Source organism: Grammomys surdaster, unplaced genomic scaffold, assembly GCF_004785775.1.
Source record: "Grammomys surdaster isolate TR1022 unplaced genomic scaffold, NIH_TR_1.0 183, whole genome shotgun sequence".
NCBI classification, from domain to species: Eukaryota; Metazoa; Chordata; class Mammalia; order Rodentia; family Muridae; genus Grammomys; species Grammomys surdaster.
The window spans coordinates 1,440,586-1,467,498 of record NW_021604628.1 but is presented as its reverse complement, the minus strand read 5'-3'; the positions used below and the strand labels follow the sequence as shown (position 1 = coordinate 1,467,498).

At 46.9% G+C, this 26,913-nt stretch overlaps 1 protein-coding gene across 2 annotated transcripts in view; it reads left to right on the top strand.

The window, feature by feature from the left end:
* Positions 1 to 26,913, top strand: part of Btbd9 (BTB domain containing 9) — a 354,330-nt gene that overhangs the window by 264,112 nt on the left and 63,305 nt on the right. For both annotated transcript variants that reach the window (XM_028767910.1, XM_028767911.1), the window contains one exon: positions 3,798 to 3,987. In XM_028767910.1, coding sequence (XP_028623743.1) covers positions 3,798 to 3,987 — 190 coding nt within the window. The remainder of the gene's footprint in view (positions 1 to 3,797; positions 3,988 to 26,913) is intronic.

The window sequence follows — 26,913 nt, the reverse complement described above, 5'->3', positions numbered from 1 at the left end:
AAGAGAAAAACCAAGAAGAAAGTAGGGCAGAGGGCTGGGTAGGGGCCCAGGGCTCCTCTGCAGGGACTGGGAAGTTGGTGCTACTGCCTGGATTTTTCTGGGCCATGTTTATGTGTTTGGGGAGGTGGGATCCTTCTTCCTGAGAAACTTGGGAGACACTTTGGCAATTGATCACATGCCGCTTGTGATCGATGACTTTCTCCTCAGACGTGATGTAATCCATGGTTGATTGTGATTCCTCTTTCCATAGATAAAACCAGGAATCAGTGTAACTTGGCGCATACTTTGAGAACCACATTTGTGGTGTGTTTGATAGTTTTTAGGAAAGATGGCCTTGCTCTCTAATTAGCTATTGTTCAGTTACAGCTGTTCCACTGTCAAGACAAAGCAGCTGTGGGTACTTTTCCTTTAGAAGAATGCAGCAGAAGGTCTAGTGCAGTTGGCTTGAAGCTTGTCTAGTCAGCAGCAAGTTCTGTACAGGCCTGGGGTTATTCACCTCCTCACAGTGAAACAGCAGTGAGGCTGGGAGATGGATAGGTAGGACCTTAAGCTAAAAAGAACCTTCCTTATGATTTAAATCGGGAAATACCTGGGGTCTAAATCTTGGCACTCTGCTTAGAAAACCTTCCAAGAAAAATCTATTGTGAGATATTAAGCACTCGTCTGCTGAGTAAGTGGTGGTTGTTACAAAGCAGGATTGTGATCTAATAACCAGGAACCCAGCGAGGAAAGCCCACCACAAGCACAGGACCTGGGGATGACAGTCTATTTGTAAGAGCCACGTGCCAGTCCATTTGAAAGAAGAATTGGCTTCAGGAAGGCTTTGTTCAGGGCTGGAGAGATGTCTCATAGGTTAAGGGCTGTTCTTCCAGAGGTCTTGAGTTCAATTCCCAGCACCTACAGCTGTCTATAATGAGGTCTCATATCCTCTTGTGGTGTGCATAAGTACATGCACACAAAGCACCCATGTACATAAAATGCATAAGTAAATAAATATTTAACAAATGAATACAAGGGTTTCTTCCATATCTGGAGACTATCTCTGGAAACAGCCAAATAATAGGTTGTCATTCTTACCATTAAGTATAGCTGGGACAGATATCCCTCACATCATGTCCAAGTAGGCTAACACTGCCTTTTAAAAAAATATATTACTACTGAATTAATTTTCCTGGCATGCTGGGAAGTGGTAGCACAGGCCTTTAATCCCAGCACTTGGGAGGCAGAGGCAGGCGGATTTCTGAGTTCGAGGCCAGCCTGGTCTACAGAGTGAGTTCCAGGACAGCCAGGACTGCACAGAGAAACCCAGTCTTGAAAAGCCTAAATAAATATAAATAAATAAATGAATCACCCTTCGCTGTGTGAGATCGGGAAGCTGTGAATTGTTTTCAGAGGTTTTTCCTGCCCCCACTAGGCCCATGAGCTCCATTCGACAGACACTGAGAATGTATACACTTTGTTAACATGCAACTTCTGCATTCAGAAGCAGCAAATTAAATTTGTCTGAGCAGAATTGCTGTGTGCATGGAGGGGAACGTAATTTCTTCCCAAGCAGTTCCCCCTGTCTCCTGCTCCTGCACAGGCTGTTGTAATAGAAACGGAGCTGAGGATGGCAGTGGAGACCCAGGCAGAGACAGACCAGGATGCTGGCTTCTGGCAGCTTGGGTTTGTAAACAAAGTGACGCAAATTGGGACAGAAATTCCAGTGGGATCAGGCAAGAGACTGGAAGACTGGAGATGCAGCACAAAGCCGAGTCCCATCCAGATGGTGTTTTTAATAAATGTATCAGGCTCAGACGAAAGACAGTAATGAACGTTGTAAGTGGGGAGTGACCCATTCCCAGGGAGAGCAGCTGCACACTGCCCATGTGTCTCAGCCAGGTAGGGGTGCCCCGCTCCAGTTCTTCCCAGCAGAATCCATTTTGATCCTATGTATTTGTCAGGCCAGGTAGGCAAGCTGGGGCTTGCATTTCTAGGAGAAGAATTAATAATCCAAGAACTTTCTGCTGAAATGTAGGAAGTCACCTCTAAATGTTGGTGTAGTCAATGGTGACATTCGGGACAAACATTTCCTGTCACAGCCCTGTAATGTGATTAACTTGGGAGAGGAGAAAGAATACAACCAAAATATATTATAATGAAAAAAAACCTAAAATAGTTTTAAATTAAAATAGTAAAAATAATAACCTGAAAAAATGAAAAAAGATAAAAGAGCTTTTATGTGTGTTGGAGTCTCACTGTAATCTGTGTTCTTATCCAATGTACTTCACCGGCGGGTGGCCAGACTTTCTGTACCTGGGTCAGATTTCGAGGACAGAAGTTCTGAGGACAGAAGGAGGTGCTTACATAGCAGCTCCCCTGCTGACCCTACGGGCCTCCTTGTCAGTGTAGATCAGGACCCAGAGACGGTCATGCCTCGCTTTCCTAAAGACACGACTTGAGATGCCCGTGGCTTTGGATAAGGAACTTGGTTAACAAGGTGAAATACTGTAGCCTCACAGAGCGGCGGAAACAGGGCTGAAGTGATACTATCTCCACACCATAGTGGTTTACAGGAGGCTGACGCCAAAGGATTCCAGACCAGATCCTGTCCTCTCTGTTCCACTTCCCGCCATCTTTGGCTCTTTACTTTGATCCAGACCAAAAACTAGGACTAAGTGAAGAGAGGTGGCGATGTTCTGATGCTGTGCTCTGAGAGGTGGGGGTAGAGGTGGCTACCACGTGGCTATTAGTCTGTGGAAGTCTCTCTTGAGAGGGGTGGGCGAGATTAGAGGATGCTGGTGGGTGGGTCTGTGTGTACCCGTGGTGTGGGCCCATGAGTTCTGTGGGTCTGTGTGTGTACCCGTGGTGTGGGCCCCTGAGTTCTGTGCTTGGCTTCTTCTATAAGGCTTAACTGGAAATGTCTATTCTGGCCTCGCCTCTCAGCAAGCATGGCGCCATGCTCACTGTGGGCTGTGACAGTCCCTCATGTCCATTCCTGGTCATGTCGTATCATCTAGGGACAAAATGTTGAGGCAATAAAGTACAGTGTAGATGGAAATTGATGGACTCTGGAGTCAGCAAAAACAAGTAGGAACAGAGGTGTCTCCTGAGGATGTGAGCATTTAAAATAATCACGGGGAGGGAAGTGTCTGAGCCTCACAGGCCAGAGTTTCCCGTATCCTTGTCTTTTATCATCCGTATTTTACTGTTTCGAGAGCCTCTATTCTGTTGAACAGCCAGCGTTTTGTGGGAGCTCTTGACTTTTATAAATGATCAGGTTGATGCGGACTTGAAGTATAGAGAGACTCGGAGTCAGGCTGCTGGTTTTTTCAAGATCCAGCAGCTCCTGAACAAAGGGAGAGACCCCTATGTGGTTATGCATGGAACAGCAAACAGTGGAGCCAACTGTGTGCTCAGAAAAGATACGGATACCATGTCCTGGGCCCCTGTCCTGCTGGATGGCTGTTTTTCACTGCACATGTTGAGGCTGTAGCACATTGGTTCCAGTTGCTGGCCGGGGCACAGCTCAGTGATAGAATACCTGTGTTGAATGTGCAAGGCTCCAGAAACATATATGAAAAATCACATAGGAAGTACTTAAGAATGGGTAGATACATCTGGTTTGGGTATTTCATCCTGAAGTTCAGTTGGTGTTTGTCTAACTATTTGGCATGGAAGCTCTTATCTGAAACTAACCGAGTTCCCTTTTATCGTGGACGTAAGATGCTAATGAATTAATTTTGTTCCAAGCATGCCACAGGGATGTGTTTGGCTCGTCTTATCCTAATGCCAGATCTTGTGCTCTGGATTCACAGTTCCCATGGAGAATGTGGCAACGATTGCTGACTGCGCCAGTGTGATCGAAGGGGTCAGTCGGAGCCGGAACGCCTTGCTGAACGGGGACACTAAGAATTATGACTGGGACTCTGGCTACACATGCCACCAGCTGGGGAGTGGCGCCATTGTGGTTCAGCTGGCACAGCCGTACATGATTGGCTCAATACGGTAAGATTTCTGTGCATTTGTTCATTAAAAAGTAAAGATACACAGAGCCACTGACAGCGTCGGAGAACAAACTCCACCATTCGTTATAAACATTGGCGGTAGGGTAGTGGTGTCTGCTATCCAGTTGGAGTTTTAGTAGGGACCTACACTAAAAGTAGACCTGAAGTCAGCTGGGGGGGGGAGGACTGGCTGAGAATGGGGAGGACTGGCTGAGAATGGGGAGGACTGGGTGAGAGAGAGGCCTCCGCTTATCTTACTCCTTCTGCAGCCTTCGCGTGTATAGATGAGAGCCTCACAGGGTGATGTTGAGAGGTGACGTGAATAAAAAGCTATTTTCAGCTTCAGTAAACATCTGTGTACATGACCCAAAGAGACCCAAATGTGAAGCCTGGTTCTAGACAGTCTTCTTAGTGTCCTTGGGTTTGACTTTCCTCTTGATCCATTTTGTTTTAAGAAAGGAGCTCTAACTTTGCTTGACTCATGGGGTTTTATTAGTTTTAAGTCTGATATTGGTGATATCCCTCAGAGTCCCTCTCTGCCCGTCTTCTCCCCCACCCCCATCCTCCATTTTCCTGTCCTCTTCTCTCATGCTCTCTCCCTCCCATCCTGTCCCCTCCTTTCCTCTCTCCCCCTCCTCTCCCCTCCCATCCTCTACTGCCCCCCCACCCCATGCTCACTCTTGTTTCTAAGGGTGCCTCTGAAGGGCTCATATGGGAAATAGTGCATGTCTGTCTCCCTCAGACTGTGAGGATGGAATGCTGGCAAGGCGTGGCTGCCCCCTCCTGGTGCTTTCCTACACTTGGTTCCTGTCCCCTACTCTTGTCTTAGTCTGTAGGAAGGAAGGGCCAGCACAGGAAAGCAGAGGCAGGCCTGCTGGTGCTTTGGACAACCACCACAGCTAGATGCTGCTTTGTGTTTTCCACATGTGCTGAGGACTCGGGGTTGGATGTGTTGAATAGAGGCCGTTAGATTTCTTCATTTCAGCTAACTCCATTTCATCAAGGGCGCAGCACAGGCTAGGTATCACAGGAGATGAAGCAGGGCAGGGCGATGAGCACTCAGGCCGGATGAACACACAGCATCCTCTTGCCGTTTCCTGAGTTGTGTGCACTCCCTACTGTGGTCCTGCCGTCTACCTAGTAAGCATCCTTAGGACCTTTGTCATGGATGATGTAAACTGTCTGGGTCTCCATTACAGTCTGTCCCTCCTCACCAATGCTAACAGTTGTCCTTCTGTCTTCTGCCACTGTCTCCCCGACAATTTCTGGAAGATTACCAATCGTGTCTCTGAGATTACATCTGCAATTTCTTGCAGCAGGCTTGGGGTGTAACTCATCTGAGCCAGAAGACTTGAAATCATTTCAATTGACTAGACACTCTCTCTCTCACTCCACTATTTGGGAGTTCAATTTTCTCTTTATTATGTTTGTTCTGCCATTTCTAATTTGAGGACCAGTCTCCTCACCAATGAAGACAGAGGCAAATGGGCAACTTAGTCCCTCTGTCCACTCTCCTTTAATGGCTTCTAAGTCCCATTCACTTACCTAGTACTGGACACCCTTCCTCTCCACCCCAGCGTCTAACTTTGTCTGTGTGTGTCTCAGACAAGACAGCTAAAATGAAATTCCAGTGCCCTCCTCCCTCCACCCCACTCACCTTTGCCTCGGCACCTCCCAAGATTCACCGCAGTGCAGCGGCTCCATGCATCCTTGCAGTAAGCCAAGGCCAGGAGCCCTTTCCTGGATTTGCCGCCCTCTCCTGTTTCCCCACTGCCCAGAAGTTCCAGCAGTGCTGCCTCCTGAGAGCTCCCAGAGCTCTCTCCTGTGTCCCACGGGGTCCCACACCACCCCTGTGGTGTTACTTCACTGCTTACTCCACTAGCTGACCCTCTCTCCCCACCACTGCACTCCCGACTCCATTTCTCCAAAGCAGGGATGACAAGCCCAAGGAACGCACTGCTAGAGACCCTTACAGCCTGGTCTCTTGTGCCTCATCCCCCTCAGGCCTCCCGAGCTGCCATGTCAGTCTGTGTAGGGCCTGTGCCCCTCCCGAGCTGCCGTGTCAGTCTGTGTAGGGCCTGTGCCTCTCCCGAGCTGCCGTGTCAGTCTGTGTAGGGCCTGTGCCCCTTCACTCTGTGCTCTTGCTCTCTTGGTCATGTGGATCTCATCCCTTACAATCTTTCTCCCTTTTTACTCTCTTTGCTATTCCTGAGTCCACTGTAGAAATACTGGCCCAGCCTCACTTAGTTAGGTTTTTTTTCATAGGATAAAATGCCATGACTGAGAGCAACTGGGGGATAGAGGATTTATTTCAGCTTACAACTCTTGAGTCTCACTGTATCACGGAGGGAAGTCTGGGCAGGAACTGGAGAAGAGTCCCCAAGTGCTGCCTACCGGCTTGTTCCTCATGGCTTGCCCAGCCTGCTTTCTTACACAACTCAGATCACCAGCCCAAGGGTGGCACTGCTGAAAGGGGATGGCCCTCCCATGTCATTTGGTAATTAAGAAAATGTCCCAAAGGCACACCCACAGGCTAGTGTTATGGAGGCATTTTCTCAATGAAGATTTACTCTACCCAGGTGTCTCTAGGCTTGGATCATCTTGATAAAAACCAACCCACACACTTCCACTGGCACCCGCACCCCCATCAGGCACCCACTCTAGCTTCAGAGCTCCTGTGGTGGTTCTTTCCTTGTTGACTCCCCCCAGCCTGGCATGTTTGCTGTACAAGGCCTGAGACAGCTCAGAGTTAAGGTTTTCTCATACCAGGTTGAGTGTGCCTTGAGGTAGCCTTCCAGACAGAAGGGGATTACAGCAGGTTTAAGAGGAAGTTTACAATTTTAGATCCAGCAGATCCTTATGGTTGCCATGGTGATGACTCAAACAAACAAGGGCTTGTCCTGGGGCATGGCCACCCTGGCCTCCAGGCCTACCAAAGACTTGAATTCTGATTCTGTCTCAAGAAAAGTGTGTTACTGGGGCTCCGGGCCCACCTGGTCTCATCTAAGTGTGGGATGAAAATGGTTCCTGCAAACAATTTCGTTTTTCCTGCCTCAGACGAAAGACGATGAGCAGGCACACAACCAGAGGCAGAGTTGTATATCTCAGCACAGTGTGGCGCCGATAACTTCCTGAAGCCCAGCTATTGTTTCTCCAGTAAGAAAATCCATTCAGCCAGAGTGCTGTCTAACTAGCCAAGCATATAGAGAGACACGTCTCGGTGAAGCTAACATTATGTTGTCAGGAACTGCATTTGCCTCTTCTGTGACATTATTAAGAGGAAAGGGAGGGAGGTTTCCTGGCCACCAATGCCCGTGGACAACACTGGGTATCTTGGCAGGCTTCAGTTACAGCGGATGATGGACCCAGATAGACATTTATTGATGTGAAACTGGATCAGTGGCCCCTTTTCCTGGGGCTGGGTAATTGACCAGCTGTGGGTTGATTAGTCAGTAGCATCTGACCCACAGCGTCCATTGCTCATGATAACTAACATGCTTTCCTAGTCACTGTGTCTGTAGCCACCCACGGGGCGAGTGGTACAGAGCCCAGAGTCGTGCTCCACAGAGAGGAGGTTGCAGAGCTGGGAGCCTAGAAACCCACCTCCCTCTATCACATAGGCTGTGAGAATACACATCTCTTTTCAGTTGGTGATTCTCAGGCAAAGGTCTTAGTTGTTGATGGTCTTAATTCTTTATGTGGTACATAGTATGCGGTGGCTGAGATCTTTCGTTCTTCCCTTGCCCTTTGGCTAGGCATGCAGGCAGGCAGAGCCAGGTTTCCTGGCAGAGAGAGTGCTTGGGCTCCAGGGTCAGCAGAGCCCAGCCCTGCTAAGTGTACCTGGCATGGGTAAGTGCCTGTGATACACTGTGGAGAGGGCAGCTGGAGAGACGGTCTCTGCCCTCCACATCCCTTCATTTTCTTTCATTCAGTCAACAAACAGCTTTTTTCTGTGGCTCAAATCCTGTGGTAGATGCTAAGGAGTACTGCATTGAGTAAGCAAGCCAAGCACTGGCATGCTCTTGGAACTGGCATTGAGGACAGACACAAGCAGGAAACAAGTATGCTTGTGGTATGCTAAGTTCTAGGAAGTCAGAAGGAGGGACGGAAGAGGAGGAAACAGAAGGGTGGGAGACAGTTCCATTTCAGACTGGGTGGTCAGAGAAGGCACTCTGAGAAGGGGACATGTGAGCAGAGCTGAAGAGTGGTAAAGGAAGGACCCTGAAGATCCAGGGAAGGTGCCAAGGATGGGGCGAGGTGGGGGGAGAAAACAGGAGGGAAGGCCTGGGAGATTTGGGGATGGCAGCCAAGAGGGGTTCTGTTGCACTCAGCACCAGCACCTGGACCCCCTCCTCCCCGGCACAGGCTTCCATCACAGGCCTAGCATGGGAGAGGAAGAAGAGCTGGAACCCCAGCAGCAGGCCTCTGAGGTGCCTTCTCTGCCTCCTGCTTCAGCTTCCAAGGGTTAGCATTGGTAGGCCACGCCCACGCTGATGATGGGAAACGGCGCAGCTGGTCTTCGTTGCCAGGCTTCCAGGCAGCCAGACTTTACTCACTGTTAGGGGGTAAGAGAGATTACCTGGGATGTGCCCTAGAAGTCGGTAACTGAGTAGTAATGATATCATTTCCATGCCATTCTAAAAACATTAAGATTTAAATAACAGGAAATCTTCAGAGACTTGACCACATAAAAAGCCCAGGCTAGAGTCATAATAACTAACCAAATCTGTTGTGTCTCAGTTTATAGTCCTTCTTCACCTTAGTGTAAGGCTGATTGTCTGTCTGCTTGCTGATGGAGATACCGTGTTAAGTGTCCTCCGATCTGGGAGGGAAACCAAGTGCATTCTGCCCTGTGCTCACTGAACGCCCGCCCACCTGCCTCTCCAGCTAATGATGGCAGGCTTTGCTGAAACCCTAAGTAAGATAATCAGCTACATTAACAGTGTTTACACTAGCTTGGAAAGAAAGGTTTTATAATTGATACATGGAATAGTGTAAGTAAAGTTCCCATGATGCTTTAAGTTACAAACTTAACTGTAAGTAATAGGCTGCCTGAGGAGGTCCAGTACCAAAAGTTGGACCTAAATAAACCCAGATTACGGGTTAACTGAGAACAGAGTCCTCAGTTGGAATATATGTGTGTATACATATACAGCAAGGTTAAGACTGAAGGGGGCTAGCCCAGAGAATACTCATTTTTAAAAAATGTATTTTATGTATCTCTATACACTGTATCTGTCTTCAGACACACACATTCCATTACAGATGGTTGTGAGGCACCGTGTGGTTGCTGGGAATTGAACTCAGGACCTCCAGAAGAGCAACCAGTGTTCCTAACTACTGAGCCATCTCTCCAGTCCTAGAGGATAGTTTTGATGGGTATTCATCATCTCTTCAGTCTGTAATGAAACTTTTTATTTTATTTTTCAATAGGGGGAAAAAAAAAACCACCCACAGGCCTGCCCCCTGTACAAGTTAGTTCGACACAGAATGCCTGAAGCACAAATCAGTTTGTGCCCTGCAGTGATTACACACAGGTGAAAATCATAGCAAAGGGAAGGGAAGCTGGGAAGACAGGCTCCCACGCATGGCTCTGGCTCTTCTTGGAGCCTGTTTGCCTTTTTCCCTGAACAGGTCCACACTGGCTTCAACTACCCTCCCATTACTGGACGGTTAGGCCACCTATTCAGGCTGTGGTTACCAAGACCCCCCTTTGCTGTTTTCCTTCTGTTTGCTGCTCACCACCCTGCCAAGGTATTCTTCATCCTCTTCTGTCCTCAGAGAGAGACACAGAAAAGGAAAAGAGGAAGTAGAGGCCATCCGCTTTGTCTCCCACTTAATGCCTCTAAATGAAGGGTTTATTCCATAAGGGTGGGTAGAGAAATTGGCGTTTATGGTTTAAATAATTATAATTATTTAAATATTATAATTTAATTATTTAAATATTTTCTCTGTGTGTGGGCCCGTTGTTTCATAGAGGACCACAGAAAATCTCAAATTGAAGATAGGGATTTTTTTTTCAGTGTTGTGATGAACTTGGTCTCTGGCAGATTTCTAGTACCTGATACTTGGCAACTCTCATTGACAGCACTGACAACGCTCTTGTGTTACTGCAACTAAAGGGAGCTCTATCTATCACCTAAATCGGACATCATATTTGTTCAGAGTGGCTGACCTAAGTGTATGTGAGGAAACTGCTAAAGACCGGGCCTTGCAGATGACTGAGGAGGGGCTCAGGAGGCAGGCACCAGCATCAGCACCAGGAAGGCCGCCTGCAGCCTCATCCAGTTCTGCTTCCATTTCATCCTCCCTGAGCACTGCTGGGGCAGCAGCACATCCATTTACATTAAGACAGCCTTCTTTGCAACCTCGAGAGCTAAAAATTTCCTTTTTATAGTCTGAAGAATACAGCAAGCATCTAAATATATGACACCTCTGCTTCAGATTAAGATTGCCTATAATTCTAGTTGAAATTGGAAAAATATTTTACAAAATTTGCTTCCTATCAGTCATGCTGAGCATCGTCTGTCACAGCCCCGAACTGAGAAATCCTTCCTTGTCTTGCTGGTTGATGATTTATTTACTGAGTGTTGTTTCTCCCCGAGCCCATCTGCATCACGCTGCCGTCTCCTCCTCACCCACAGACCTCAGCACTGTGATGTCCAGAAAAGTCATAGAGGAAGGAATTATATCGGGTTCCCAACAGATGCTGGAGTCTGAACCGGGTGAACACGCAAAGGCCAGGAGCCTGGAGCCTGGCAGCAGAGAGTGGGGGCACAGTAAACAGACACTAGCCATCTTCCACAGCAGAGAAACTTCAAGATGAAAGTGAATTACTATGGCAACTAAGTTGCATGTGAAAAATTAGGAGAGGGGCGCTACAATTCAGCTGTTCTTTGGAAATGCAAGAAAGGTTAAATGCAAAAAAAAAAATGTGTGTTTATGTGTGTGATTTACCTCACATGTCAGCCATTTATCTCTCTTGAGTCACTGGGGAACTTGACAGCTAGTCATCACACACACAGCTAGATAATGTGAAGAGTCTTTTCCTTGTCAAAGATTAGCCCATCAAGAAGACGTTTTTACAGATGATTTAACCCCTTTTGACATCCCCTCCCAAATTTCATGCACAAACACATGCTTTGTTAATTATCTAGAAGAGTTGGTTAAACCTCCTCTAAAGCACCCATTCGGTCTGTTGTTTGCTTGTGAGGATTGAGTGAGTACCGTGAATCGGCTCTGGGTTCTGGGGACCCCACCATGTCTTGGTCTGCTTGATGGCCACCGCTCACCCCAGAGTCAGCCACACAGTGTCCTAGAACTGTGGCTGCTCCTGGCAGGGCTGATGGAAGGACTTTCAGGAAACAGATGGACATTCCTGCAGATTCAGTTGATGAGAGTGCTTCAGTGTGACTTTTGAGTCTTGAGTGACTTACAGCTGCTCTGAAAGTCATGAAGAGCCATAGCTACTCTGGCTCTTCCCTCAAAGCCCAGATCAGTTAGTCAGCCTCCGGAAGCCTTCATATTTCTCAGGTACCTTTAGTCCGAAACGTTCTTCCTTCTGGGAGCTCAGATGTCTCGAGTTTCTAACGTCTTGGTGTCTCAGCATCACCGTGTGCTCATGGGCCTCCCCTGCCCTTGCTGTCGTGTGTGTGTGTGTGTGTGTGTGTGTGTGTGTGTGTGTTACAATTAGCCCCTTATAAAAGCATAGCCACAGAGGCACTTGCTTTTTAAAAGCATTCTCAGAACTAGGTAAGAAAGATCTCCTCTTGCCTGGCCTCCTGCTTGCTTGCACCACACACCATTCAGGTGAATAGCAGTAGCTAGGAGGGCTGCCTGGCACCCCAGAAACCCCTTCCATCTGCCCCCACCCCCACCCTCAGGACACTTGGGGCTTCACTCCTGCTGAGTCTCTTTCTTTCTGCTGTGCTGCCTCTTTGACGATGGATCAAATTCACTGTGAGAAGGATCAGTTACTGGATAAGTACACACTATGCGCCTACCTCTGGAGTCCTCGTGGGAAGGATTGTCTTTCTCCCTTCTGAACTCATCCCTCAGTGATGACATTGACAGTCCTGCGTTTGATTCCTTTCCTGTGACCCAGCACCACTCAGGATGACCTGTTCCCTCAGCTTATTGTTCAGGAATGGCTATTTCTCCTGCTGGCTGTGCATCCCAGCAGCTCTTTTTACTTAATATGTGTAGGTGCATGCCTGCCTACATGTCTATGTGCCACGTGTGTGCCTGGTACCTGCAGAACCCAGAAGAAGGTGTTGATGTCCTGGACCTTGGGTGACAGTTGAGCAAGCCGCCATATGGGTGTTGGGAGTCGACCACAGATCCTCAGGGAGAGGCCGATGCTCTTCACTACTGAGCCATCCTCCCTCTTCTCCTTCCAAGAGTCCTTGGTGCAAGCTGTGCTCACCGTCATTTGGAGGAGTTTATATTAACCGCTAGCACACTCATTTACTCCAAGGAGCTTACATTTGAGTTTTGTTTAGCTGAAAACAACAGAGAAAGATTTAAATTCTCTTTCAATTTACTTTTGTTTCGATTCTGTTTGCATCTTTTTTATTTTTAATATGCAGGGGTAAGGGCCTACAATTCCATGAACTAAGCAGCAGCCTTTTTTTCTTTTCTACTTGTATTTTTGCCCCAAAGAAGCAAGGCAATTGTTTCCTCTCTAATTACAAGTCTACATTTAAGCAGGAATAAGGAAAAGGGCAAAGAAATAAAAAGATCTAGAGCCTCCCACACAAGCCTGCCCCGTCTCATAAGGAAGAGCCATAGCCCTGCTCAGAGTCCTTACAGCCCCTGCCCTGGGATGTGTGCACAAGGTGACCAGCTTACCCCTAGCTTCTTGGCTGGCTAAGAAATTGAGGGCCATGGTGATAGAATGGCTTCCGTAGCCACAGCGCTGCCTCAGAGCGCTGCCTTGTGCTAGGCTCAGCGTGCTGTGGGCTTTCTACAAACCTCCATGTTCCCTGTGCTCTGTTGCTTTCGAATGTTTAAAGGAGCTTTGAGATGTAGGTGCCCGTGTAAAATATATAAAACAGTGAGGGGCTCTTCTTCTGAAGCCAAGGATTGAACCCAGGACCTTGAGCCCCTTAAGTGAGCATCCTGCCACTGAGCTGTGCTCTAACCTTCCATCTGGTTTCATTGATTTCACTTCTCAGTGTATAGCCCAGGCTGGCCTCCAGCTCTCCGTCTTCTTGCCTCTGCCTCCAAAGCACTAGGAATATAGGCATAGGACACCATGCCTAGCGACATTCATTTTTAAAAGATGTCCTTTGAGACCACAGCTTCTGGATGTGTCTAAACCAGCACTACAATAATTGTGTTTTATATTAGTCTCAGTTTCAAAACTGTTCTATAAATTTAAAAAGCTGTCTGCTTGCTGCACTATTCTGATCCAGAATGAGAGGCATTGCTGATTGTATATGTTTGATTTCTTATTCATGAAATTTACTTCTTAAGAAAAACTGTGTTTCTGTTTCAAATATTTAATCAGGTTTTCTGTAACTGGTCCCTGTGTTTTGCCAGCATAGTGATAAATCATGCACATAATAAAGTTTAGGAAGCAGGCAAGATCCCAGATAACTTCTGGTTGATCAAAGGAGACCAGGGGCTTAGGGCATGGCTCGGTGATAGAGTATCCATCGTGTACAGGCTCCAGGGTCAAACCCAGAAGCAAACAGAAAAAAGTAGTAAATAAATATCATTTTCAGTGTTCAAACTTGGGGTTTAAAAATCCATGCCTCTTTGGGTGTGATAGTGCACACCTGTAATCCCAGCACTAAGTAGTCAGAGGCTGGAGGAGTGCTGCAAGGGCCAAGCCTGAGCTACACAGTGAGTTTCAGGCTAGCCACAGTTCCTCTTGTCTGAAAACTAAGTCATGTCCTCTTACCCTGGAATGAAAGAGTGAATAAGAGACTTTACTTTCAAAGAAGGTCTAGACACTGACCGTCATAGTACCTCTAGGCTGCCCTCTAACTTCTTGGTGATAGTGTTGTGTAAGATTGTAGTGACTGCTTCTGACTTTGGAGATTTGAAAATGACCTGTCCAGCCCTGGGAAAGGTACTAGAGCTACAGCATTCAGATCCTCTCTGGTTCTCTTCCTGAAATGTCTTAGTGCTGATCCCACAACCATGAGACGTGATGAAGGGCGGCTATGGTCAGGCCCCATGGTTCATGTCCAAGGATGAGGCTGACCAGACTGGGAGCCTAGAGGACTCAGAGTGGCCTCAGCTGCTTAGAACCACTTCTAAACGTCTATCTACAGACAGAAGTTCTGCTTTTCCTCTTTCTGCCACCTTCTCCTGCCTCTCTTTTCTCTCTGTCCTCACAACAAAGTGGTATTGGCAGACCCACGTTACCATGCAGGTAACAAAGTATTTTTAAGGGTAAGACTTGGCTCAGGCACAGCTAGACCGTGGGGCAGCATTCTCTCAGAGCCGTCCAGCTTCTGTACTACAAGGCTGTATTGGGCTATGAACTAGTGAGAAATTTGGGGGCTGAAGAAGGATAACAGCAGCCTCTCCCAGGAACAGAGGCTGTGCTGTGTTCTGTGCGTTTTGCTTGAGGGTTTCCAGACAAACATCTTATTAGTAAACAGTATTTCTTTGCTTCTTATTTTCTGGAATTTTCCTTGGCGTGTACTCAGCTTAGGGCCTTTGTATTACTTACTTTCATGGTCCTGTGATATAGCACCAGAACCAAGGCAACTGACCAAAGATAGAGTTCCGGAACTGGAGACATGGCTCAGCAGTTAAGAGTACCTGGTGCCTTTCCAGAGGTCCTGAGTTCAATTCCTAGCAGCCATTTGGTGGCTCACAACCATCTGTAATGAGTTCTGATACCCTCTTTTGGCATGCATGTATACATGCATACAAGTAAAATTAATAAATCTAAAAATTTAATAATAATAGTAATAGTAATAATATAATAAAGTTTAAAACAAAACAAAAGGCAGCTTTTTTTGGACAGGGACAGCTCCAGGACAAGATGTAGCTACTAGTGTCTCCCGGTTTCTATGGCAGATCTGCCAAGATTCGCCACCAGAGGACTTAAACTTAATATAGATACAAGATTAGGATTCTAGCTGTTGTGCCCAGAGATTGAGTTACCATTGTTTCTGAATTAAGTTTGTGTGGTATTTTCCTTCTCGCGGTGGTTCTACTGGGTTCCAGAAAGAAGGGTACAGCAGCAAAGCGGGCTGAAGAATCAGCTGTGATTAAAAAGATACCAGAACTACTAGAGGGAAACCTTTGCAGTACTAGGACGATCTATGCTGGTATGTGAAGCTAAGACATTAGCAGTGATTAAGAAGAGACCAGCATCACTGAGGTGAAATCTTCTGGAAAGTGTTTTCTGAGAGCGCAAAGAGACTGTTTCAAAGATAGCCAAGGTTGTACCTTCTGCTACAGCTGTAGTTGGTAGTGTGTAAGAGTCACCCGGATGGTACTGGTTTTGAAGGTATGAAGGGGTCATGGAGAGCAGCTGAGGCTTGGCACAGTGAGAGGCAATGGAAGGTCATTGGTGAAGGTGCTGCCTCAGTTGCAGTCGACTGCCCAGGACTGAAGGGATCATGCAAAGGAATTGAGACTTGGCACCATGAAGAGAGCCTGTGAGAGGCTACTAGTGAAGCCTACTAGCAGTGGAAGGCGGCAGTGTTTTGGAGATGACAGTCCCATGAGATGATCACCAAGAACAGCAGCAGCAGTGGAGTACAGGCAGCTGGAACCTAGAAGACAAGCTCTGTGCTACAAAGGGTAGAGCTGGAGAAGTGACCCAAGCCCTTGAAGGAGCCCAGAAGATCTTGAGTTCGATTTTGCTTTTGATTGTGACTGTGCCCTAGTATTTTTCCCTCTTGAATTAAGTATATTATTGGAGCCCACAGTTAAGAGACTTTGAAGTATAAAAAGACTTTGAATTTTAAAAGACATTGGATCTTTTAAAGGAATTGAAATTTTAATATTTTGTGGGACTTTTTTTTTTTTTTTTTTTTTTGGTTTTTCGAGACAGGGTTTCTCTGTGTAGCCCTGGCTGTCCTAGAACTCACTCTGTAGACCAGGCTGGCCTCAAACTCAGAAATCCACCTGCCTCTGCCTCCCAAGTGTTGGGATTAAAGGCGTGCGCCACCACTGCCCAGCAAACTATGGGTCTTTTAGTTATTTAGATTTACGGATGAATAAGAAAGTAAGGGTTAAGGCTTAATAGTGATGTGTTTGTGTTTCAAGTTGACAAGGGGTCAATTGTACTGGCTGGTTTTGTGTGTTAACTTGACACAAGCTGGAGTTATCACAGAGAAAGGAACCTCCCTTGAGGAAATGCCTCCATGAGATCAGCTATAAGGCATTTTCTCAATTAGTGATCAAAAGTGAGAGGGCCCATTGTGGGTGGTGCCATCCCTGGGTTGGTAGTCCTGGGTTTTATAAGAAAGCAGGCAGAGCAAGCCAGGGAAAGAAAGCCAGTAAGTAACATTCCTCCATGGCCTCTGCATCAGCTCCTGCTTCCTTACGTGCTTGAGTTGCAAGTCCTGACTTCCTCTGGTGATGAACAGCAATATGGAAGTATAAGATGAATAAACCCTTCCCCCCCCCCAAAAAAAATGGCAGAGTTTCGACTTTCTGTTCCAGAGGATCAAGTCAGTTATGTCAGAGAGGTGTGGCAGAAATAGCCACATCAAGAATGAAGCAGAAGTTTGGCCAGGCTGTAGTACTTTGAAAGCCCGCATCCGTGAAGTACTTCCTCCAGCAAGATGGCACCTTTTAAACCTCACCAAACAGCAGTACCTGCTGGCGACCAAGTGTTCAGATACTCAAGCTTGTAGGGGCATTGCTTATCTACATGTCATAGCCCTTTCGTTCCTGGAGCCTGAGATCTTGCGCCCAAGTCCCTTAGGCATATACTGTGTGAGTGTCCACTGAAGTCTCCTGCAAACCCTTGTCAGTTATCTTCCTTATACCAACCTTCGGTGTTCATTTCTGTGTGGTTAAAAAAAATTATAAGACAAATGCAATCAAATACTGTTTATTGGAAAGTCCATTGTAACTTTGTTAAGAAACAGATAAGGCATAATCTATAGATAATTAGCAGTAGCCAGGTAAATAATATCTTACTGGTAATGACCTTCCTAGAAAGATAGGGAAGTGGTTTTGTCATGATTAGGTTACTTTAATGACATTTTAGCTGTCCATGTGAGATGCAGAGCAGGTAGAGTTTTATGGAAATGAGTTGTGGTTCTATTTAGAAACAACATGCCCAGGGCTCATCCACATTTAGGTTGACGTCATTGCAGACGCCAGATTGAGAAGTCGAGTTAAGATACCAGGTGCTCTAAGTTCTTGGTGGTCTTTGGCCCTGAACTACTGTGGCCAACTATTTTGCAAATTGTGTTTTCTAATCAAGGAGGCAGTGCTAGAGAGACGTCGAGGAGCAATGTGTGTGCACCCATCCTCTCCTGGGTACCAGCAGGCAGCTGTCCCCTCGGCTTGGCTCGGAGGGTCTGCTCTGTGGGTCTCCTCGAAGCCTGCTGGCATGCTTCTTGCCCTGTAGATGACTGTGTAACGGATTGTGGCATGTTTTATGGAACAGAAGTTTCTGTAACTTGCTCACCTGCCCTGCCCCTTCCATCTCTTTGAGACATGGTGGGCGGTGGCTGATGGCAAGTGTGTGTGTGTGTGTGTGTGTGTGTGTGTGTGTGTGCAACCTGAGGATGTTCATCTTGGCCACTTACAATAAGTTCAGGGAGTAAGGAGGACCTGGGAATGGTCTGTTTTAATTACGCATCCCTCTCCCTCCCTTACTTCTTCCCTCTCCCTGATCCTCCCTGCCTTTCTAACTCTGTAACTGTTGGGGGAAAAATACTAGAAATTTGGTAAGAAAGGTAAGACAAGAAATGTCAGTGCAGCTGTCACAGTAACAAAGATGGAATTGTGACTGAAGCAGAATCTTAACTCCATGTGGATTTTGCCACATTAAAAAACATATTTTGAAACATTCAGTGAAAGAGATTTTAGACATTTTTAGGTTAGACTCAACCTTTTTTTAAACCGTCCCCATGTTCCTCCACTCTGTGCTATTCAGTGAGACTGGCTTCAGTTCTTGGGCTTGGCCAGGTTTTCTGTGAAGAGATGAGCAGTGTACATGTCCTGCTTGCCTTCTCTTAGGGGCATCACTGTGCTCCAGGAAACTCTCCTCACCAGACAAATGTAGACTGGCCCCTAGGGAGGTAGCCGGGTGCTTTGCTCACCGGCTTCTGTGCCCCACTCGAGGAAAGCCTGCTCAGGGGATTCGTAGGCCTTTCACAGTTCCAAAAAGTGAAGCTAATACTTGTAACCTCACTATTAAACAATACTGAAGATCAGCGTCTAGTGTGAGAACCCATGACTCACTGGCTTTGGTGAGGAGCAAGCCTTTGAGTTGCTACAAGGAGAGGAGCCTGTGGAAGCGCTGGCGTCTAACGCTTTAGCTCTGGGGCCTGAGGTGGAGCCCAGGGCTTCGCACATACCTGCAGACCGCCTCTTGCCCTGAGCCCTGGTTTGTGCTCCTTTAGTAACTGAGCATCTTCAAAGACACAGTTTGGAAAGAGGTCCCAGTTCTCAAGACTTTTTAAAATAGTGGCTTCCTTTTTTCTTCTAGATGTAGCTTGTGGATAATTTAGAAGAAAACCAAAAGACGTATTATCTATCGTTTTATATTAGAAGGAAAAAATAGGTTAAAAAATAAAACCACACATTATTCTAAATTCCATCTACCCTTTTCCCCTCGCCCCACACCTACCCACCCTCCATTTAACAGATGAAACGAGGCTGTGCGCTGTTGTAAAGACAGTGGTGGAGGTGAGCCATTCGCCTCCCGTCTGGCAAGGCTAGAGATCCTATTGTCACATTGAGAAGTGTGTCCCTCGGAGGCTTAAGCTGAGGCAGGAGCCCTTTGTGGTCCACCTGAGCTGAGGGAATGACCCCTGCGCTCTCCCTTTGTGGTGTCTCCTGAGTGTCCCCACCAAGCCCATTAGAGCTGCTGCTCTTTGGAAGTTGCCTCAGGATGACATCCCTAGCGGAGACCCTATGATCTCCATGTGACTCACCCGGAGGGCTACTCTAGCCAGAGCCGCCTCTGCCCCCTCAGCACCAATTCAGTATGGGCTCTTGGGGCTCAGCACTGAAAAGGGAGGACCCCAAGATAAGGTGAGATCTCACCTCTGGCCCCACATCCTTTTTGGGTACCAAGTCTTTTCTTCTGTTTTCTGTAAGTGCAAGTGCAGGCTGAGAGGGTGGTGTTCTCAGCAAGTCCCTGTGGGTCCTATTGGCCCACATAGGAACATTAAAGGGACCTAGCAAGAGGATGGTGGGCAGAGGGGAGATGAATGTTTGCTTTTCTTGATGAGGAAGGGTGAGGCAGCTGAATGGAAGAGACAGCGTTTAATTCCCAGAGTGCAGTCTTGTAGTGGTGCCTCCTGCAGCTCCAAGCGGTGTGGCAGGGTCTTGCTGCGCAGAGCCTCCAGAGAAGTGATTTGTTCCTCTGCCTCCTTCCCTGTGATTTCCTTCATTCAGCCTTCCACTAGCCATCACTGAGAAGCCTGCTTTCTGTATGGAGTTCACCCTGGTGGCTTGCCTGGAATACAGTTTGAAGGATTAGTGTCCACGGCATGGAGACTGGCCCCTATGCCCAGCACACACTGGTGAATATTCATGCCAACACCTGCAAGGGTTATGTCTAAAGAGGTAGCTCTTGCAGAATACATTCCAAAGAGTGGGTGTTTTCCTCTTGTCTTAGGATCCCTCCTCCTGCACATGTGGGAGGAGTGAGGGGGCAGGCGCTGGAGATTGTGAGGAGGACCAGACCCTCCCTGCCTTGCAGCCCTCGCCTGCACTCTACCTCTGCACAGATCAGTCAGTGTAGGCGACTGGAGAGGGGAAAGGCAACTGTTCACTTAGCCTTTGGTCCTGGAACCCACACCAGTTTGGTTTAATTATGGCTGTTGAGTGGTTAGGAAAGGTAAAGTTGTGAGTGTTCATCTGAAAAGGTTTGCATTAAAACTTGTGATCCCGGCTTTGAAGCCGTGGATCAAGAGAACCGTTCCGAGTGCTCAGTGATCAAAAGAATCCTATTGAAAAGCTTCATTAGCCATTTTTCCTCTAGCCATTGCAAAAAAGAAATCACATAAAATGTTGCTTATTTTCTGGCTTCTTGCCATTTTTCAAAAGATTAATCACACAGCAACATATTAAATTGATTAATTATCTTTTGTTTATAAGAACTTACGGTTAGTTCGGATTTTCACCTTTGTGTGCTGTGGGGAAGATGTTGCTATTATTGTTCTCATTAATGTCTTTAATTTAACGGTAAGCCGTGTACCACACAGGGAGTTGTGATTTATCACATCTCAGCCTTGGAACAGAGCAAGCTCCCTTTCTTTAAGACCTTACATTGTCTATAAGCACTCTTACGACTTACTGCTTTGGTCTTGCATTTCTGAGGGTGGTTTTCTTGTGGACTTCACAAAAGACATCCAGAAAGCAGATATATGTGGGGAGGAAATCTCAAGACAAGTAGACATGAAAGCCAGCCAGCCAGACTTTGATTACATAGGACCTAGGAGAACTGACGCTGGCTACAGGAGGCGCGGGCTACAGGAGGCGCGGGCGGGAAGCCACAGCCTGCACGGGTGCTAGTGAGAGATGTTAAAGTCACTCAGCAAGTGCCCAGGACTTTGTAGATTGTGCCTGTGGGGAAAAGAGGATGCTTCAGAGCTGGGGCAGAGGTGGGAACCCAGATCTGACTCAGGTGAAGAGGTCAAGCTGGTAAGAAAGACAAAGGGACATGGGAAAATAGTACTGGCTGAGTTAAGAGAGACCAGAAATGAGATTTGCCGAGGGCAAAAATAGCAAAAGGACCTGATTGAGTAGGAAGAGTTTCACTGTCTACTTCATCTCTGCTGGAGTGTTCTCTTGCCTGTGATGTTGAGTCAAGCCTTTGTTTGGCCCTTCCATTCTCTCTTGCACCAGGTTGAGAGAATATACAGACCTGCCTGTAGCTAAACTGTGAGTGCTCCCACCAGACACACATTCCTGTGAACGCTTGACCCAAGGGAGTGAGAAGGAACTATGGAGTTTATTAAATTTCCTGTTTGGCTCTGTCTCTTGGTGCTTTGTGTAGGCTGTGTGCATGCACTAGCATGTCAGAGGAGGAGCGGAGAGTAAAGTAAGACAGGAAACAGCAGCAAGTGGGCTGCACTGCTCCTCAGTTTGCTGGAGCACTTGCATAGCAAGTGGAAGGCCCAGGATCAGTCCCCAGAGTTGACAAAAAGGAGGGAGGGAGGGAGGGAGGGAGGGAGGGAGGGAGGGAGGGAGGGAGGATGGGTCCATTAGTGAGGTTTTGTGAGAAATGAACTTCATCTGTAATCCACTCTCTTCCCCCACCCTCTGTAGTCTTAAGTATAAGCCAGTTGATGAGGTAGTGGGGACTGTCGGCCCCTCCTGTAGGGAGCGTCCCTTGGCTGTTACACAGGGGTGTGGAGCCAGGCAGAGTCTGTTCCTCCCCACAACTGTTGGATGGAGGCCATGGTGGATCTGTTTACCTTAGAGGATTCATGTATTTAAGACTGAAGAAGTCAAACACTTAGCTTACAAACTAAATTCCTAACATTTTGCTTATAACCCAGTGAGTCCTGAGTTCTTTGTCAGGTCTATCAGTCTTACCGTCCCAATAATTTCAAGACTCCAGGGGAGAGAGACAGATCACACAAATGCATGTTGCCTTTAGCTCTTAGACGATACCGACTCTGGCCTCTTAAAGTCACGGTGGCACCTGGTACTCTGCCCAGCAAAGAATGCTTTAAGCGGGCTGGCTGAAAGTCTAGGAAGCCACACCGTGCTCGACCTCCTTCGAGTCCTTGTTGATGCCTGCTGGGAGCCATGGCACTGAGTGCTCCAGTGTCCTTCCACACAGTGAGGACACTTCTGGGACAGGCAGATGGCCTTGCTGTAGAAGGGGACTTGATAATGCCAAATTTAAATATCAGGGAAGATCTGTAGAAGCTGCCTACCTGCTTAATGTGCCTGTGCCCAGAAGTCTTCAGCAGCATGACACTTGACCTTGTCAACCAGTCCTGGTACGTTTGATGCCACCTTCTTGCTTAAGGAAGAGTCTGTATTGCAAAAGACTCACCTTCAAAATACAAAAAAAGGGGTTTTCTTCTGAGAGCTGTTGGCCTAGACATAGTTTTCTCATATTCACATGGAAGCTTAAAATGAAAGAAATTTCTTCAAAAAATGACTGTGTAGTATGAAATCTAGCTCATAAGACTGGGCTGAAACTTACATGTTAAATAAAAAATAAAGGTTTGCCAAGTGACTGAATAAAGGTAGCTGGGACAGTGTTTAGCCCATGCCAGAAAATTAACCAATGACTTAGACAAAGAGTTTTAGGTTGAGAAGTAGGAAGTGGTCTGATTATGAATCTTTTCTTTTCCCTTTGTGTGATAATGTATGCACAGTCTGAAGTGGTCGTGGCCTGTGCAAATGTGAGCACTGCTTAGTCACTCACAAGTATCCCACAATCCGAACTGGTAAACAGTAGAGCCCCTGGAAGTAAACAGTCTGCTCCTCAGTTACCATCCGACCTTGAATGTAAAGCTTACTATCCCTAAGCAGGAGAACCATGGTTCCAGTTGGCTGCTAAGGTGGAGAACTCATCTTCTGTGTCCGCTGTTGTCTGAATAGGAAACACCCTCGAAGGTGTTTCCTCAAAGCCCATGAAAGCCTTGGTAACCGTGATGCCCAGGATCCAGAGATGGAGGAACCTTTTAGAAGTGAGGCCTAGTGGAAGAGAGTCAGGTCATCTGCAGAATGCCTTAGAAGGAAGGCTGGAACCCTGGCCCTTCCCAGCTCTGTCTGCTGCCTGGTTGTAAAGGTTTTATTTACTGCGCTCTCTCTTACCATGGACCCAGATGTAATGGGCTGATGGCCAGGTACCGAAACATCAAAACCTTCTGTGGCCAGGTACACCTTTAATCCTAACACTTGGGAGGCAGAGGCACACAGATCACTGTGAGTTAGAGGCCAGCCTGCTCTACATGGAGAGATCAAGGTGAGACCCTACTTGAAAACAAAACAGCAAAAGCTGTCTGCCAAAATTAAAGCTTACCCTTTAAAAAGCTTATGGTCTCAAGTATTGTGTCACAATGATGGAGACTGACAGACAAGGTATTGTAGCTTTGAGAGATGAAGCAGCAGCCCACAGTACGTGGAGGCCTGGGTGGGTTCTGCCTAGCAGACTTGTCAAGAACACCTTCCCTCTGGTGAGCCGCTTGCTGTTCCCTCCGGATGCTAGAAGACCAGTGTCTCCTCTGCCCTGGGAGGCCGTATCCTTGGAGGCCTGGCCACTGTGGTCTCAGCTCCTTCAGTATTCTCATTTCTGGGATCTTCAGGGCAGCGTTTGTCGTTTGTCGTCTTCAGACTCTTTGCATAAAATATAACGTGGCCCTAGCCTCCTGCTGAGGATCTCATTCCAGACTTGCAGTCCTCCAGCTGCTCTGCTCAGCTGGACCTTACCCCTAACCTGAGAAGAAGCACGCTATCAGAGCTGTGACAGACAACAAGAAACCCTGTCATTTGTGGGAACTCCCTGTTTGTCACTAGTTGCTCTGGAGCAACATCAGGCAGCTGCATTGGCTGTCTGCCCCTGCTGACCACAGGAGTCAGAGGTGGGCTCTCACACTGTCTTTCTTCTTTGCACCAGAACAGTGAGAACTAGATTCTTTAGTGAGGCGAAAGCCCCTTAGATCCCCGCTTGATTACAGCATCTGATCTTTTTCCAGATCTCTCTTCCAGCTTTAGTCTACCCTTCAGCCAAGAATTACACAGTACTTCCCTGGCCCTGGATCCTTGGACCTGCACTGTGTCCTCCTTGTCACTCTGGTCAAGCTCCCCCAGCCCCCTGCTGGCTGCCTTTGACATGTGCTTAGTAATTAGTTCAGCCCCTTCCTCACTGAGTCTGTCCCACCCCTCACCTTGTTGTCCCTCCCCTCAGTTCAGCCACTGCTGACCTGGACAGAAGCCACCTCTCCTGCCACAGGGAGACCTGCTCCAGTGTGCTCTCAGCTTGAGCCTGATTGGTTCCAAGAGACAGAAGCTGAATAAAGATGGTCTAAGCCATAAAAGGAGCTTCACTGTGATTGGTCAATTTCTCATGAACCTGGTGGCACATCATGGGACTGAATGTGTCAGGAGCAGCCCCACTAGGTCTCACTGTGTCCCGTGTCCCGGCTCTGCTTCTCATACCCAAGACTCCTTCCTTCCTGGTGCTTCCGATGAAAGAAGGCCACCCTGGAATGTCTGCCTCCTCATTAGCTCATTTAAGTGAGCAGGACCAATTAAGGCAGACTTACTACACCCTCTGGTTTTGAGGGATGAAGTGTGATTAGCTCAGCATGGGTCTGCTTCCTAGGCTGCAACCAGGATTGCAGGACACACCGGGCTCAGGAACTCCCACACCATTTTGAAATGGAGCCTCAGGCAGTTTTCAGAGCCAGTGTAACTGCATACCATGTAACTGCAGTCATTCAAGCCCTCCAGTGCATATGCAGAGGACTGTCAGCCGTGAGACTGAGAGAACCCCAAGAAATCAGCCAAGGCAGACATTGAAGGTTACAAGAGTGAGCTTGTGAATAAGAAGGTTCAAAGAGTTACCTAACTGTGCTTCGTGCCTGGCAAATAATTTTGGAACTGTTTAATGAAAGACAGCTATTTCTGAGGAACTTAAAGGTTCTCCGAGAATATTATTTATACATTTTTGAGGTTATGAATGTCTTTGGGTGTTTATAAATGGATTCTATAAGTTATTACGTTGCTAATAGCCTGGTTGTTGATCTTGCTTTGGTTGGCTGTTTTCCCCAAATGAGGAACCTCTTAGCAACAGCAGCAGCGTGCTGTATCTCCATGTCTTCCAGAGAGGCTGCCACAAACGATAGGCAGTTAGAAACAGGCAAGCAGGCCCTTGCTCCTGGTCTAAAGGCACCAGTTCAGTGGAGAAGCTGTTGATCTCTTGTGTTAAGCTTCAGCCATTGTTCACAGTCTGGCATGGAATTAATCCCTTAAGAAAGGGCTAAAAAAAAATGCCATTCAGCACAACGTAGTTTGTCATCGCATGCATAATGCAGGCTTTCCAATTAGAATGCTACAATTTGGAAACTTTCTTCACAGGCTGATGAGAGAGCAGTTATTTTAAGAAGAGAAAACTGAGTCCACTGGGTTTGCCTCCAGTCACTTCTGACTCAGACCACAAAGACAAGAGTTTTGAAATCATATTCACTATCGAATTTTGTATCAAAACAGCAGCAAGGAGAGCAATTAGTTGCTGTAAACTGAGCCCCGGGTAATCAATGGTATGCACCCAGCCAGAGCATTTATGGAGGATGTAAGCAGAATCACATCTGTTAATCAATTTTATAAAAAGCCAGCGCCTCGCTGCTTTTAGGGAGACTCCACTGTAAGAAAAGGGGAGATGGAGCAGCCAGCCGTAATGTCACCAGGCGTTTGCGCGGTGCTCATTAGGTGATGAGGTCTGATCTGCATCGGTGAATCTCTGTGGTGGATAAAGTCAGCCTCTTTGAAAATGGCTTCCGATCATGGAGTGGAGGAGAGAGGGGCATGTTTAAGGAGCTCATCTTCTTTAAGGTCATGAGGAGTGTCTGTGCTGGGCGATCACACTCTGCAAACATTCCCAGCCAGATTACAAGCCAGAAATGTCTCTATGCTGTCAGTGCAAATACCTAAGAGCAGACTTTGCAGGCAGACAAAGAAGCACGGGCGGCATGGGACGTTACACTCTGCCTAACGAGAGCCCAGTTCTAACCTGTAGAAAGAAAGGAGCCTGGGTCAGATTTGCTTGTAGGGTTTAAACTGAACCTGCTTTTTCAGTAGAGTCAACAAAAGGACTGATTCCTGATGAAGCCTAAATTCTAAGCAAATATGCATCCTGGTACATGAATTTGGATCCCTATAAACTCCACGGGGAGAAGACAGAGCCCTACACTGGATAACCTGCCATCCATCAGTGTCCCTTCCACTCAAGAGTCGCCGTGACCCTGCATTCCCCAGGGACTCTTAATAGAAGAATTGAAAGGAGATGTCTCACCCAGTGTGTGCTCTTGGCTGCAATTCAGGACAGAAAAAATTTAGGCTAGGAAAAATTACTAAGGTAAAGATCGATGGACTAGGCTAATAAAAATTAATATCTTTCGCATGCCAACTGTGATGGGCAGTGAATTAATACCTTCAGATGTAGAGGACGTTTTGTAAGTCATTAGCAATAGGATAAGTATAGAAAATACACAAAATGTTCCAAGTTCGATGATGAGTTAAAAAAAAAAAACCTTGCAAATTAATGAACTGTGTTTTGTCCCTAACATGGGTATTGTTTCTAAGTGCGGGTATCAGTACGATGGCACAGAAAACGGCCCTGGCTAGACGCCACTGGCAGTTTAACCTACTACAGATTTTTGGTTGAAGGTGAGAGGAGAGGTCTACAGCTACTCTATAATACACAGCACAACCTCCAAAGGAAAACTTTTTTTCATACAAACTTTCAAGGGAAGTAGTGAATTTCAAAGGAAGAAGTAGATCCCAGAGATTTTCATGTACAAATGTTTAAGAAAAGTATTGGGTTTAGCTAAGAATATTTATTGAAGAATTTTTCCTGAGTGAAATATCACTAAGTACCTAAATGTTGAACACTAAGAGACTGTTTAAATTGTGCGGCATTGGTAGAATGAAATACAATGAGTCAGTATCTATGATATAGATGATTCAAGGCATGGAACTCGTTTTGTAGCCCTGGCTGGCCTCAAACTCAGATCCTCCTGCCTCTGCTTCCCAAGTGCTGAGAATAAAGGTGTATGCCACCACTAATTAGTTTCTG